The sequence below is a fragment of the Molothrus aeneus genome, chromosome 1 (assembly GCF_037042795.1).
Source record: "Molothrus aeneus isolate 106 chromosome 1, BPBGC_Maene_1.0, whole genome shotgun sequence".
In the NCBI taxonomy this organism is placed as follows: Eukaryota; Metazoa; Chordata; class Aves; order Passeriformes; family Icteridae; genus Molothrus; species Molothrus aeneus.
In genome coordinates this window covers 79,281,187-79,294,052 of record NC_089646.1, presented here as the reverse complement: position 1 = coordinate 79,294,052, position 12,866 = coordinate 79,281,187, and the positions used below count along the sequence as shown (strand labels likewise).

The 12,866-nt window shown below is 43.4% G+C and overlaps 1 protein-coding gene across 1 annotated transcript in view; it reads left to right on the top strand.

The window, feature by feature from the left end:
* Positions 1 to 309: 309 nt before the first annotated feature.
* TRIO (trio Rho guanine nucleotide exchange factor) overlaps positions 310 to 12,866 on the top strand; it is a 244,294-nt gene continuing 231,737 nt past the window's right edge. Inside the window, exon 1 of the mRNA XM_066559737.1 lies at positions 310 to 665. Coding sequence (XP_066415834.1) covers positions 551 to 665 — 115 coding nt within the window. The 5' untranslated portion in view covers positions 310 to 550. The remainder of the gene's footprint in view (positions 666 to 12,866) is intronic.

Here is a 12,866-nt window from a genome sequence, read left to right as displayed (position 1 = left end):
TGGTTGCTGCGGCCACTGGCACCGCGGTGGCTAGGGCAGCTGCTGCTCCTCCGGATCGCTCCTCGCTCCTTCTTAAAAAAAAAAAAAAAAAAAAAAGAGAGAAAAGGGAAAAAAAAAAAGGTTGGAAACGTTCCTTTTTTTTCTCCGCCCACTGGCTGCTCACTGCGCGGACCGCTGGTCCTTCCCATGCCGTCGTCGTCGTCGTCGCCCTCCTCCTCCTCCTTCTCCTCCTCCTCCTCCCGCGATTGTCTGCGCTCCGGCTGCCGCCCGCCCGCCCGCCCGGACGCCCTGCATGCACACGCCGCCTCCTAGGTGGCTGCGGGGGGTGGGCGCTCCCGGAGCTGCCATTCCGCACATACCTTCATGTCCCTGCGCTCGCTGCGGCCGCCCGCCGCCGCCCCGCATCGCTCGCCCGCTCCGGCTGCCGCCCTGACGGCCGCTCCCGCCCGGAGGTGAAGCCGGGATCCGCGGAGGGGGCGGCGGGGTCGGCGGCAGGTCTCGCCCGGTGGAGTCACCGCCGCCGGCACACGTAGCAGCAGCAGCAGCAGCCATGAGCAGCGCCGCTACCGCCACCTCCGCCGCCACCACGGCCGGCAGCGGCGCGGGGGAAGGGGCCGAGGAGGCGGCCAAGGACTCGGCGGACATCGCGGCGTTCTTCCGATCCGGTGAGTGCGCTCTTGTCCTGGGGGAAGGGGGAAGAGGGGCCGGCGGCGAGACCGCGGCTGGAGGTAGAGGCGAAAGGTGGCCCTGGGGAGGCGACGTCTTCCCCCTGGAGCCGGGAAAGGAGGAGAGGGCAGCCGGCTTTGTCAGGTGGCCTCGGGGAAGGCTCGCCTGCCTCTCGCCGCCGGGGCTGCCTCGGCACTGCCCGTCTGTTCCTCGGGGAGGCGGCGGGGAAGAGAGCCGAGCCGCCCCGTCCTGTGCCGGGGACAGCGGGGCTTAGGCACAGCAACTCGCGGGCGGGACGCCACCCTTGCCGGCAGAACCGAGGCGTGAAAACGGGGGCGGCGGCGGCGCGGCTCGGCCGGGAGGGTGCGGGGCTGCTGCCGCCCCGGGGCGGTGTCGCCGGTGACAGGTGCGATTCTGCCTCCCGTGCCGGCCTGGCAGCAGGCGCGTCACTGGGGCCGGGCGGCACCACCCAGCGCCAGGTGGACCCGAGCCCCCCGAAAATGTCCCGTCGGGGGTTGCGGTGCGGGAGGGGGGTGGAGGAGCCGCTCCGATCCGGGAAGCCCAGGGTGTCGGAGGGGTGGAAAGGGTGAGCGGGGCTGCGGGGAGCCGGTTGCGCCCGCTGGGCCCCCCGGGGAGGCCAGTGAGCAGGCAAGGATGACACCGCTATAAAAGGCAGCGCTCCTCCGGTGCTGTGCTGCTGGGTGGCGGCACAGGGCAGGGATGGAAGAAGCGGCGTGGAAAGTGGATGTTCTAAGGAGAACCGAAAGAGGCAGACAAAAAGCGAAGGCCATGTTAAGGGGGTGTCCCTGCCTCGGCTGAGGCGGGGAAGCAGCGGCTCTCGGGCGCTGCCGGGCTGGGAAGCCGGGCTCGGCGCGGAGGATCGGCAGGGGAAGGGGGGGAGCCTGTTGACAGGCTGCCGGGATGAAAAAAAATGGTGGCTGCCTTCTCCCTCGGTGTTTACTCTCGGCACGCAACCGGGCGGGGAGGACGGCTGCGCCCGCCGCCGAGACACTGTGCCCCGGGGGATAGCGGCGGGGAGGGCAGGACTGCCCGGGCCGCACGGACCGCCGGCGGCGGGGACGGAGCCCTGCCGGCAGCCTGGGCGGTGGCGGGGACGGAGCCTCCCCCCGGTGCCGGCTGCCCTCCCCCGGGCGGCGGCGGCTCCTCCCCTCCGTCCGCTTCGCCGGCGGCTCCGCTCCCCCCGGGGCACCCCCCGGCCATCGCTCCGGGCGGAGCGGCCCGGCCGGGCCGGGCTGGGCTGGGCACTTACTCCTTTTGGATGCCTAAAAAGGAGCGGCGAGCAAGGGAAATGCAGACTCACCGCAGGAAAGATGAGGGGGTTGGCCGATTTCGTGTGTAAAAAATAATGATGGCAGTAGTAATAATAGTAGTAAAAGCTGTGTTCACTGGGTTTTTAAGGAAAGTCCGCGAGGGAAGTGGGAAACGGCGTAATCAGTGCTACTTGTGGTCGGTGGTGCTGCTCAGTGTGCTTGGTTTCATGAGGATGAAGAAGGAGGTGTGATTTGTGGCAGGCATCCTTGAAGCAGGGCTGGGAGCTGCGTTTGCATAGATGGATAGAGGGTCCGAACAGGGGGCTATGTCCCCTCTGGAAGGCTTGATGCTCCCGGGGCAACCTGCTTTACAGGAGAGCCATTGAGTATGAAACTCCGTGTCAGGATGCTGGCCTTGGTGGGCTTTATCGTGGAAAAAGGACTGACTTTTATCGTTCCCAGGAAAAAATCCCAATTATAGCAAAATGACAAATTATAACAGTAGGCTTACACACAGTAGTCTGCCTAGTGTAGTTACAAATGGGTGCTTGCGTAGTAATCTTGCAGTTTTGGAAGACCCTGCCAGCTGTATTAATAATCAACTTCCACATTTATGTGTGGGTTGAGGGATGCTACAGCTGGTAAGCTCGTAAGTGGTGCAGTGATGACTTCTGATGCTGATAACTTCGGATAATAGGGAAGTTGCACTGAGCTCAGTCTTGCAGCATCTGAAAATCTTAAAGCAATAGAAGGACGTGCTTATCAAAAAACTCTTAGAGCAGATTTAACGACTGGCATTCTCATTTCCATATTTACATGTGAAGGTTATTTGGTTCAGCCTGGGCTCTAACATACACTGGAAAATGTTCTGGCATCTCCTGTGGGTGTTTGGCATTGAGAAGAGCTCTTTGAATTACGCCTCTGTGCATGATCCACTCTTCTATAAGGAGAGGGTCTATTAAGAGATCTCCGGTGCTTCCCTTTGTTTGAACAACAGGCACTTTTTTTTCAGTGGAGCACAAAGGCACAGAGATCAATGAAGAAGGAAAAAACTTTGTTTGGTGCACTTAGGAGCAGACAAAATATTTTTCTCTTTACAGAATTTACAATGACAAATGCTTCCTCTTTCCTGTCACATGCAGAGAATATTAGCAAAGCTCTAGCTGTTACTTAAAAAGAAAATGAGTAAAAATGTTGCAGTGTTTTCCAGGAGGAAAAAAAAAATAACCCCAACAACAAAAAGCCTGCCTAAACAATCAGTTCTAATCTTGGGTTGGTTAAATTGGTCAGTTGAGCTGCCAAGTGGGGTTATTGGCTTTCCTCCTGTCCTTTTGTAAGACTAAGCTTGAAGTAGAATTAAAGTAGCCTGAAGAATGGAGTTTCATTATTTGGAAGATTTTGTTAGGATATTGAACAGCAGCTAGGTTCACATCACTTGAAATGTGCACATTTCCAGTTTTCACTTTGGTTATGTAAATGTAAACTCACTCTTGAGTTGTTGGGGAAATAAAGTTGCAGTTGAAATGTGAGGAAAGCAGCTGAACTGGAAGTGAGGTGGTGGTAGTAGGAGCATATAAAGACTGTGTGTCTTGGATGTAAATGAGGAATCCCTTTATTGGAATAGGAAGAAATTCAAGCAGCTTACTTTCTGTTACATATTTGGTATATAAATATCATTATTTGGAGTTGAAAAGGAAAGAGTACTTTGTTAGGTCTGTCCCCTTTATGGCAGGATTAATAGTAAAAGAAGCAGAGTTGAGGCATAGCGATTACATTTTGAAGGAGAAAACACATTGGTTGTAGGAGGTGCCTTTCTGTCCTATATATAAGTTAGAGATTAGAAATGACTGTGTAAACTGACAGAAGGATACGTTTTGAACTATAAATGTATAGACAATTATCCCTTTTTTGAATTAAAAAAGTGCACTGTTGTGACCTGAAAGAACTGGTAAAATATCTTGGAATTATGAAAAAGACTGTTACCATACAAAACCCCAGCAGCACAGAGTCTAAGTGGCTGTGTAGAGTGGTGTTAGTACATGTGTTGAGTATACAAGATCTATTTTTTATGAAAAGTTATTACGATAAAACTTTTCAAAATATGTTCTAAGTTAACCTAAAATTCTGTGTATCTGAAAGGTCTGAAAACAGCTGACATGTGCAAAGTTGAATTTGAGGGAGTGCCATCAAGTCATGGTTTACAGGGCAGTAACCATACAGAGGTTTTGTTTGATTGTTGTTGGTTTAATCTTCATCTTTGCAGCTGTGAGTCCTCAATACTTTGGTAAGGGGACTCAACTTACATCTTCAGGATGGAAGAATGAGGGCTGTCTGTTAAGTTTAATGTTATTGTAAGAGTGTTTTTACAAACTAAAGTATTTTTGCTAGTTGAAGTTCGTGAATTTAGTTTTTAGGCATAAAGAAGAAAACATTTTTCATCCAAGTAAAAGACAAATGTTGATGTTGGTCAAACTTTTAGTAATTAAATTTACCCTTCTGGTATGATGGACATGAATACAAAAGGTTGCAGAGAAAAAGGCTTGTAAGCACTTCAGTCAGCCCTTGGCTAGACAGTGTAGGGAGTGCCTTTGTAAATTACTCTGATAAGTCTTCATGGAAAAAAAAACCAACGGACTGATAATTCTTCACAGTTATGAGATGAAAGTGGATGCAGTTATTTCCTGCATGATACATTTTTTATGAGTGGCCTCTACAAACTGCAGTAACTTCATTCATATATGGACAAACAATACAGTTTTCAAAGCCGTTGAGGAGATTAGTGTTGTCACCACCTGTTTATGTGAACACCTGCCACATGCCTGGAAGGAACACAGTTTGCATACTGAGCAATGGGAAGGGTTGGGGGAACAGAAGTGTTTGAAAAACAAAGGAAAAACAAGGAGCTCCAAAAGTCTTGTCATTAAGGTGAATAACTGTCCAGGCTTTGTCAGGTCAAATCTGAACATAATTGTTAATTGTACTTCATCCCTTGATACGGGAAACAAAAAAGTGGAGGATTCTCCATCTAAAACCTAATCTACACAGGCAGCAGCAGTCCTCTCTCAGGAGAAGGACTAAGTCTGAGATGAATGTGGGTCTGGAGGAAGTGGTTGTTCCAAGTAGAGAGTTCAGTGTGCCACCTCTCTCAAGGTGAAGTTAGAGAACAGGCTGGTAGCCAGAAGAGCTTTAAATAGCACCTAGTTCTAATGTTATACACTTAATGTATCCTGCTTGTGCATGTGTTTCTTAATGTAAGCTTAATGATAAGAGAATTTAAAACTTTGGTTTAAGATATGTGTGTTTAGGTACCAAAATGAACATGTGAGTATTTTAGGAAAACAGAATGCTGAGATTTGTTGTGGTTGTGGACATTTAAAGACTTCTGCAAGTGCCAGTAACTTGAGACTTCAATCAGTCTGGGTTCCACTAAGTCTGCCTATAGCAACCTTTGCTGATAGCTGCTTGTATAGTTGAGACCTTAGAAGAAGTATTAATGAGTGTCATGAAAATATGGTTGATTTTCTTATTTTTCGTTTAAATAGTGATCTTGTTGTTTGCTTAGTTTTCATGAAAATCACTTAATACTGTAAAGATAAAAGCCAGCATTTAGGAATGTGTTGTTTCAAGTTTACAAGGAGGACTTATGTTTTATTTCTTCTTGATTATATTGCTTTATATACTGTTGCCTTGCTTGCTTTATATTGTGTCCTGTGTGATAGTGGCCAAGATAGTTGACTGCATGTAGTAGACAGCATTAAAAATGCCATCATAGTAGGGAAAGGAGGGAGGGTTGGAAAGGTTACATGGTAAAGAAAAGGCAAGCATATTATTAAAAAGAGCAGGTTTTTTCAAGAATACTACTAATAAAAACAGACTATCATTTAGATCATGGGCAAACTAGCTTTCAAGGTAGGCATCAAATGTGAAAAACAAGCCAAGTTTCTGTCTGAAAACCATGAAGTAGAGCACACCATCTATAAAGTTAGGATAGGTGAGTCTTCTTAGGAAGGCACTATCTCCTGGTGATGTGTACTAGCTGACTTACAGAGAAGGTAGTCAGAGTTGTTGCTGCTTACTTGGCATTCCAGTTGGAGCAGCTACAGAGTTGTTACGAGTGTCCAACAGAAATAATCTACTAGTGAAGCCAAAAGTGAAGTTTTGCCAGGCAGCACTGGTGGTAGCTCACATGGCAGCTCCCTGCTGTCCCCTGCAAGTACTGGTTCTTGGCCCTGTGGCTGTCAGGAGCTGAGGCGCGTTTTAAGAATTGGTGGGCATGCAGAGGATGTAAAGTATGAACCAAGTTGTCCATTCTTTCATGTGACCTAGTGTGATGACAGCATTTGTATTGAATAAATCAACGCAACAAAAGTTCACAGTGTTGTGTAAACTTTTCAAGAATCTGTTACCTTGTGCTTTGAGTTGCATTAGTAAATGAGAAGGTTGCAGCAGTATTGCTGTCATTAGTGCCGGTTGACCTGAGCTGAAGAAGTGGGCTCTTTTATGGAATTCTGATCCAATTCTAGAAGTATCCATTTTAGTAAGATGGTTGAAGCAGAGTGGTGTGTGTGTAAATGATATTTTGAAAAATACCATAGAAAACTGCCACAACTTGATAGTTTCTGATGAGCATATGCAGAGCAAAAATAACTACAGAAACAATGAAGTTACAATGGAGAAGTTAGGCTGGGAAATAGCATTGTTGAATTGACATTCCCTGGAACAATGAAGATGAGGATAGAGAGCTTCAGTGTGAAATGCAGCAGCTGTTGTGCAATTTGGCCTACTGTGAAACAGCCAAGCTTCTCTTCGGATAGACAAGGATAGATCAAGTTAGAGGTTAGGTTGTGTTTGAAACAGCTGGAGGCAGAAGTCATGAATATTTCTAAGAGAGGACAGAGGACAATTACTGGTAACATCTTTGATAGCTGCCAGTTGATAAACTAAATGCACATTTGGAATGGAAGGTGAATGGGAGTTAGAGAAAAGCCAGGTCCATTTTTGGGAGGAGTACATTTGAGCTAGCATCAAGTGCTCATGTGCCCAGAAAGGAGCTGACAGAAATAGGAAGACTTGGTAGAGCTGAGGCTTTCATCAGTTGCAGAGCTCAGTCACTGTGTAGAAGATGGGTAGTAATGTTTCTTATACAAGTGGTGTGTCCCACAGCAACCTGACAGAAACAGGTGTGAATTTCAACCTAAAATATCACATGACTTCCAAAAGCTTTTGCATGTAAAATCACTATCTAGGTAAGTAAAATCTAGAGAAAGACGGGAAAGACTTTCCTTACCCAAAATATACAGAGAAAATATTAATGTTTCTCTACTCCTTTTCAATTGAAAATAAAAAGTTAAGTAATTCTAGTGTCAAAAATGCTTAGGTGCAGACTGCTAGGTCAGTTTAATAGGGTGAAACTGCGTAGTGATTTTTGGTCTGCATCTTGAAGAAGGAGGTAAAATTACTGAAATAGCTATTCATGGTCAGCAAAAGTGTTAAAATAGTAAAGACACATTGAAATTTTGGAAATGCAGTGGTGATTGAAGGAAAGTGGGTAATAATTTTAAAGAGAACAGGGGAAACAATTTTTTTCTGCTTGATATTGGTAATAATCAAATTTGATCTTAAAAAAAATGAGGTAAAAAACCCCATGAAAGTCACAGCAGGCTATTTTAATTTAATGACTAAGATGGTTACATCTATTTGTTGTTTTCATGAGGAAATTTGCCTGATTTGGAGAAGGATCTTTGTTTAACTTAACATTTTCATTTTTCTTGGTGCGGTAAAATCAAAAAGTAGACTACTGGTGAAGTAATACTGATGATCTGCAAAGCTGAGTCATATTCCTTCAGGAAGGATACTGCTGTTTTGAGAAAACAGATCACTTACCCAGTAGTGAGGAGGAGGAATTGAAATGACAGGGAACAACTCAAGTGCTTTTAGCAGTAGACACTACAGTACATTAAAGCATCTGATTTTCAGCCTCTAGAGTAGGTTGTTGTATGGATACACAAAGAGGGGGGTCATAAATGGGTTGTGTCCACAAAGTTTCACAAAACAGTCTGAGTGACAAGACTGTGCTTTAAAGATACAAAGCCTGTTCTAGTGGTTTCTCTGCCAAATAGCTGCTCTAAGTAATCTGAAATAGCCTAATTGTGCATTTGTTTAAAAAATAGGGTTGTTTTTCAAGGCTGTTGAGTGGAGTCTTCTGAAATCATTTAGTCAAATTTGTTTAATCTCCTCTGCTACTGCCTTGCATAAGTGGCAGTAGCACTGTTTAATATACACAACTGCAAATATGTTACAGGTTTTCCTACTGAGCAGTACTGAACTGTGTCTCTTGCTGGTATTCTGAATATGGTGTTTTGTAATCTGGACCTTACTGAAGAACTGAAATAGGCATTGGTGTTTTATAATTATAGTGAGAAGATAAAGCAATCTTTACAGGGAGATGAGAAATTTTTTTAAATTTTTTTTTTTCTCTCAGGGCCCAAGATGTTGAGGAAGCAAGATGGCAAGTATAGGGAGAAAAGTGTGGACTTCCAGCATTCAAAATATGTCAGGGGTTTGCTTCATGTTTTATACTATAGGTGTAGTACAGTGTGCTTGGATAATTCCCACAAATCTGTGCAAGAGTCAGGACAATGTTATTGGTGTGTGTAATAGTCTGACACGAGTCTGAGATTCAGGAAGGTTTGTTTTGCTAGTGTGCATGAGGATACATGTGTGCGTGTAAATACTGTCAAACTAAATAGTCCATGGGGCTTCAAAAACTTGAGTTTGCATGACAAATCTCTTTGTTAAAAAGTTGGAGAAAGTATTCTGGGCAGCAGGCACTGAACAGGGCTATTGTGAGTAATCCCAATGCGTTCTAGTCATCTGTGAAACTACCCAGAGCTTAATTACTCATGTTTTCTTGTAGTCTTAGTGTGTGTATGAGCAGTAATAGTTATTCCTGAGGTGTCTGCAGACTGTGTAAACAACCAGTAGTGATTTTTGTGGTTAGATTTGTACATGACTGCTTAGCAATTAGAGTCTGAGGATCCAGGGTTATAGTGAAGTGAGATTTCCTAAGTGCTAAAAATGAACAGGAAAATATACTACAGAAAGATAGGGCTCACAGGGACCTATAAGGTAAATACCTACTTATTTTTGTCTAGTCTGTACCTCACTTATTGCATAAAAGAGTAATTCAAAATCCAAAACTTTTAGGCTTTACACAGAATTTCTGCATTTTTGTGGGTAATTTTGTGGAAACGTTCAGCCTTATGACATTCTTTATCAAGGCATTTGGTCAAAGGCTATTCACTAAGGTCTGTGATGGTCACATAGCTGGTTAATAATTTTGAAGCCACCAAACAATGAAAAATGTTATTGGTGAAATTTAATGAAAGCAGAAGTGTTGGAAGTCTTGGGGACTGCTTGTTTTCCAGAGCCCAAACAGATGTTAAATATTGGGAAGAAATCGGGTAACATTTCTTTAAGTGTGTCCTAGATAATAAAGGGAGGATACATCAGGAACATCCCAAGAAGTGAATTAGACTAAATGGAGTGTTTAAATACCAATATTTCTTGGCTAACCTTCTATGCTACGTGGTGGACTTCACCATATCCATTGTGTAGTCTTGGCTGTACAGTGTTGGTTGGATATAATTTTCTACTGGCCTTAAGGTAGTAAGTTCTTCAGTTTCCAAGTGTTTATCATGCCACTGACTTCTGGGCATGTTGGGTTAAGCAGCATTGAGTACAAAGATGATACCATTTTCTAAGATCATAAAAATACTCCATCCTCTTTTAAAAACTTTAGGCCAAGGTCAAAGTGTCTTTGCCCTTTGTAATTCTTCTACTCCTTGAATTCCAGATATATGCAGCTGAAAGCACAGGAAAAAAATGTAGAAAGCTGTCAGCAAATCAAGGTGATTTGAAATATAAATTGCGTGGATTGTCCTGTACTATGCAGAAGTTGATAGCACATAGTATGTTGAATATCAGACTTAAGAAGATGCCAAACCCCATCCTTAGAGTCCTCTGTTGTCTTTTACTATAGAGTAATAAAATAGGTTATGATTTCTCTGCTAAAGAAACTGAATAGCCATTGTTGTTGTTTATTTTTTTAATAACGTGTTAGTCTCAAAGATTTTTTGCCTGTCTTTATTATTTGCTTTATTAATGTTAGTCAGCAACTTCATTTTGGTAGATACTGTGCATAGGGTTGGTCCTAAACGATTGGAAATGGAACAGCTACAGCAGTAGCTTATGGTCTTTACACATCTTAGTCACATTTCCTGTGCTTGAAGTACTTGTTTTCTGCACTTAAAGATAGTTGTTAGGCTTGAATTTGCCATAGTTTGTAAAGTTCAAAGAAGAAATCAGTGCTATGCATTGCTTAATTCACAGGGATCATGTGAGCCAGGCTTCTGTAAGGACAGCCAGGCTTCTGTAAGCCAAACTAACCTTTTCAGATGGAAAGATGATTATGACTTATCTAATGGCTTGTTGATTGGCTGTCGTGGTTTAGGAATGGTGTTCCCTCACTCCACTTACTCACTCCTGCTCTGTATTCCCTATGGCAGGATGGAGAGGAGAATTGGAGGCACAAAAGGTAAAGATTATGGGTCAAGATAAGAGCAATTTACGGGGAGCAGTAATGGGATAAGAAAACAGACAGTAATTATACGAATGACAGCATGTTCAAGAAAAGAAGTGTTATTGCTCACCCCTTCTGGAACATTGTCCTTGTGGACATTCTCTGACCGCTCCCTCTGCCACACTGCCCTGACACGGGAGTGAGTCCTTCCCTTTGTTCCCAGAAAATTACATGAGGTGGTACTCCAGGTCCTCATCATGCCCCCTCCAGGCCAGAACCAGGACACTGGCTTGTTAATGCTTTACATTAAATGAAAAAATAAATAAAAACTAAGATACTAGTTTCTCCACAGATAGTGCAAGGCTGTCTTCGGAAGAAAAACAAGGAATTGTACTTGACTGAATTTCTTGCCTTGGCAGCTGAGCAGAAAGTTAAAAAACTGAACTTCATTTCTGCCCCCATTTTGGGAAAATTCTACTGTTTGTCTGTTGAATTACCAAGGCAGGAGAGTCAAGTCAAGCCTGCTTATAGAAGGTGATAAAATGCGATTTATCCTGTTGTGATCCTTGTAGAGTTTAACCATGGCATGCTTTAGCCCATCAGTGCAGAAGGAACAATATCTTTTCTCGTACAGTGTGGGGATTGGAGTCAAATTTGCCTATGCTTAACTCAGAGCAAGGGTGTAATTCTGCCAACAATAACCACTCGGCGTGTGTGTGTGTTAGCTTTTTTTTTTAAGCTTGGAATCAGATGCATCCTACCCTAGCCAAAGGGAAACATTTTAGAAGCTCTGACGCATTTACACAGATGAAGGAAGGAAATGTCCAAAAGAGTCAAAAGCTAAAAATAGATCAGTTTACTGAGTTGAACTCTGGGTGGGAATTGATGAACTAAATATAAATCTAAATTTGAACCTTTGTGACTTACATAACTGAGTGGTGTAACCCCTTTCGAATATTGCTGTTTTTTCTTGCATTCAACTTTATAGTAGACAGCTTCAGAGGAAAACTTGTATCAAGCTGTGTGAGTTTGTTTTGCAGTGCTTTTAATAGACAGCACGGAGAAGTCTGATTCTCTGTTGACCATTATTGTTACAGCCTAGTTTAACTCCCTGGAAAATGGATTGTGGGTTGTGTTGGTTTTTTTTTGTTTGTTTTGAAGAACTTCTCGGTGGAAATGGTATCTCCTGACTCTACTGAACAGAAGTTTTAAACCAGTAGCAATTAGAACCAGTGTCTGTGAGGGGGTGTAATTTTTTTCCCAACTTCCTCAAGAAGCAGTAAATTTGCCTGTCGTATCTGTACATAGAAAGGAATGATAACCCGAACATTTAAGAATGGATGTTTGACTGTCTAAAAGCATTTGCTCTCTGCCTTGACTCAAATCAAAGTTAGAAGCTATCAGCTTTCCCTTGAGGTAAAGTTAGCTTGTTTGAGTGTGTAAAATTTTTGTAATGAGAAAAAATATAGGAAAAACTGTTAATATGTGAGTGTTGTAGATTACTGTTTTTAGATGACTGTGGTAGTGCCATGAAAATGGAGATAAGCAAATTTTCCTTCTTCTTTAAGTAACAGTATACATTTTTTGTATAACTGATAGCAACCAACACAATACTGCTAACTAAAAACTGCCCTTTTCCAGTGTGTTGAAGCAGGGACAGTGCAGTTGAATCCCTGTGGTTTAGCATTTGCCAACTGCTAGTGAAGAGCGGTTCTTTCATAATGTTCCACTAATTCTAAAGCTTTGCATTGGAGAGGTGAAATACATGTATTAATTCACTGACTTTGTCGGAAAAACAAATGTTACCATTTACAAATATAGTAAATGTAATAGAATATTAGGGGTAAAAATGGTAGCATTGATTAGATTGAGTTCAAGCAGTAACTCTCCACCCATCATTCCCACAAGAACTGAGGGTTGGTTTTTTTACTCAGTACCTTTCCTTTTTTTACTATATCATTTGCTGTAGAATATTTGCTTGGCAGATGTATAAATAGTTGTGCTCTTATTTGCTTTATGTTTTTGTTTGGTTTTCCAGCAGAGCCTGGGAATGTTTGTTTTTGCAAGGTTGTTTTGAAAAAATTTGGAGTCTTTGCTTACTAAAAATAGTATTTGTTCCAAGCAGCAGTTTATCTGTTAAAGCAATGGGCAGTTGGTAGCAAAAGGACCTGACTACCTACTGTCATGCTTATATACCAACATGGCAATTTAAACTTTGTATTTATGGAAGATCTTGTTACATAGCAAAGTATGAGAACTACTCTGTTTAAAATCTCATATTTTTCTAGAATATGCTTTTGGAATGGATTTGTCCATGTTGCTGTCTCCATTGTGTTAACCCACTGTTG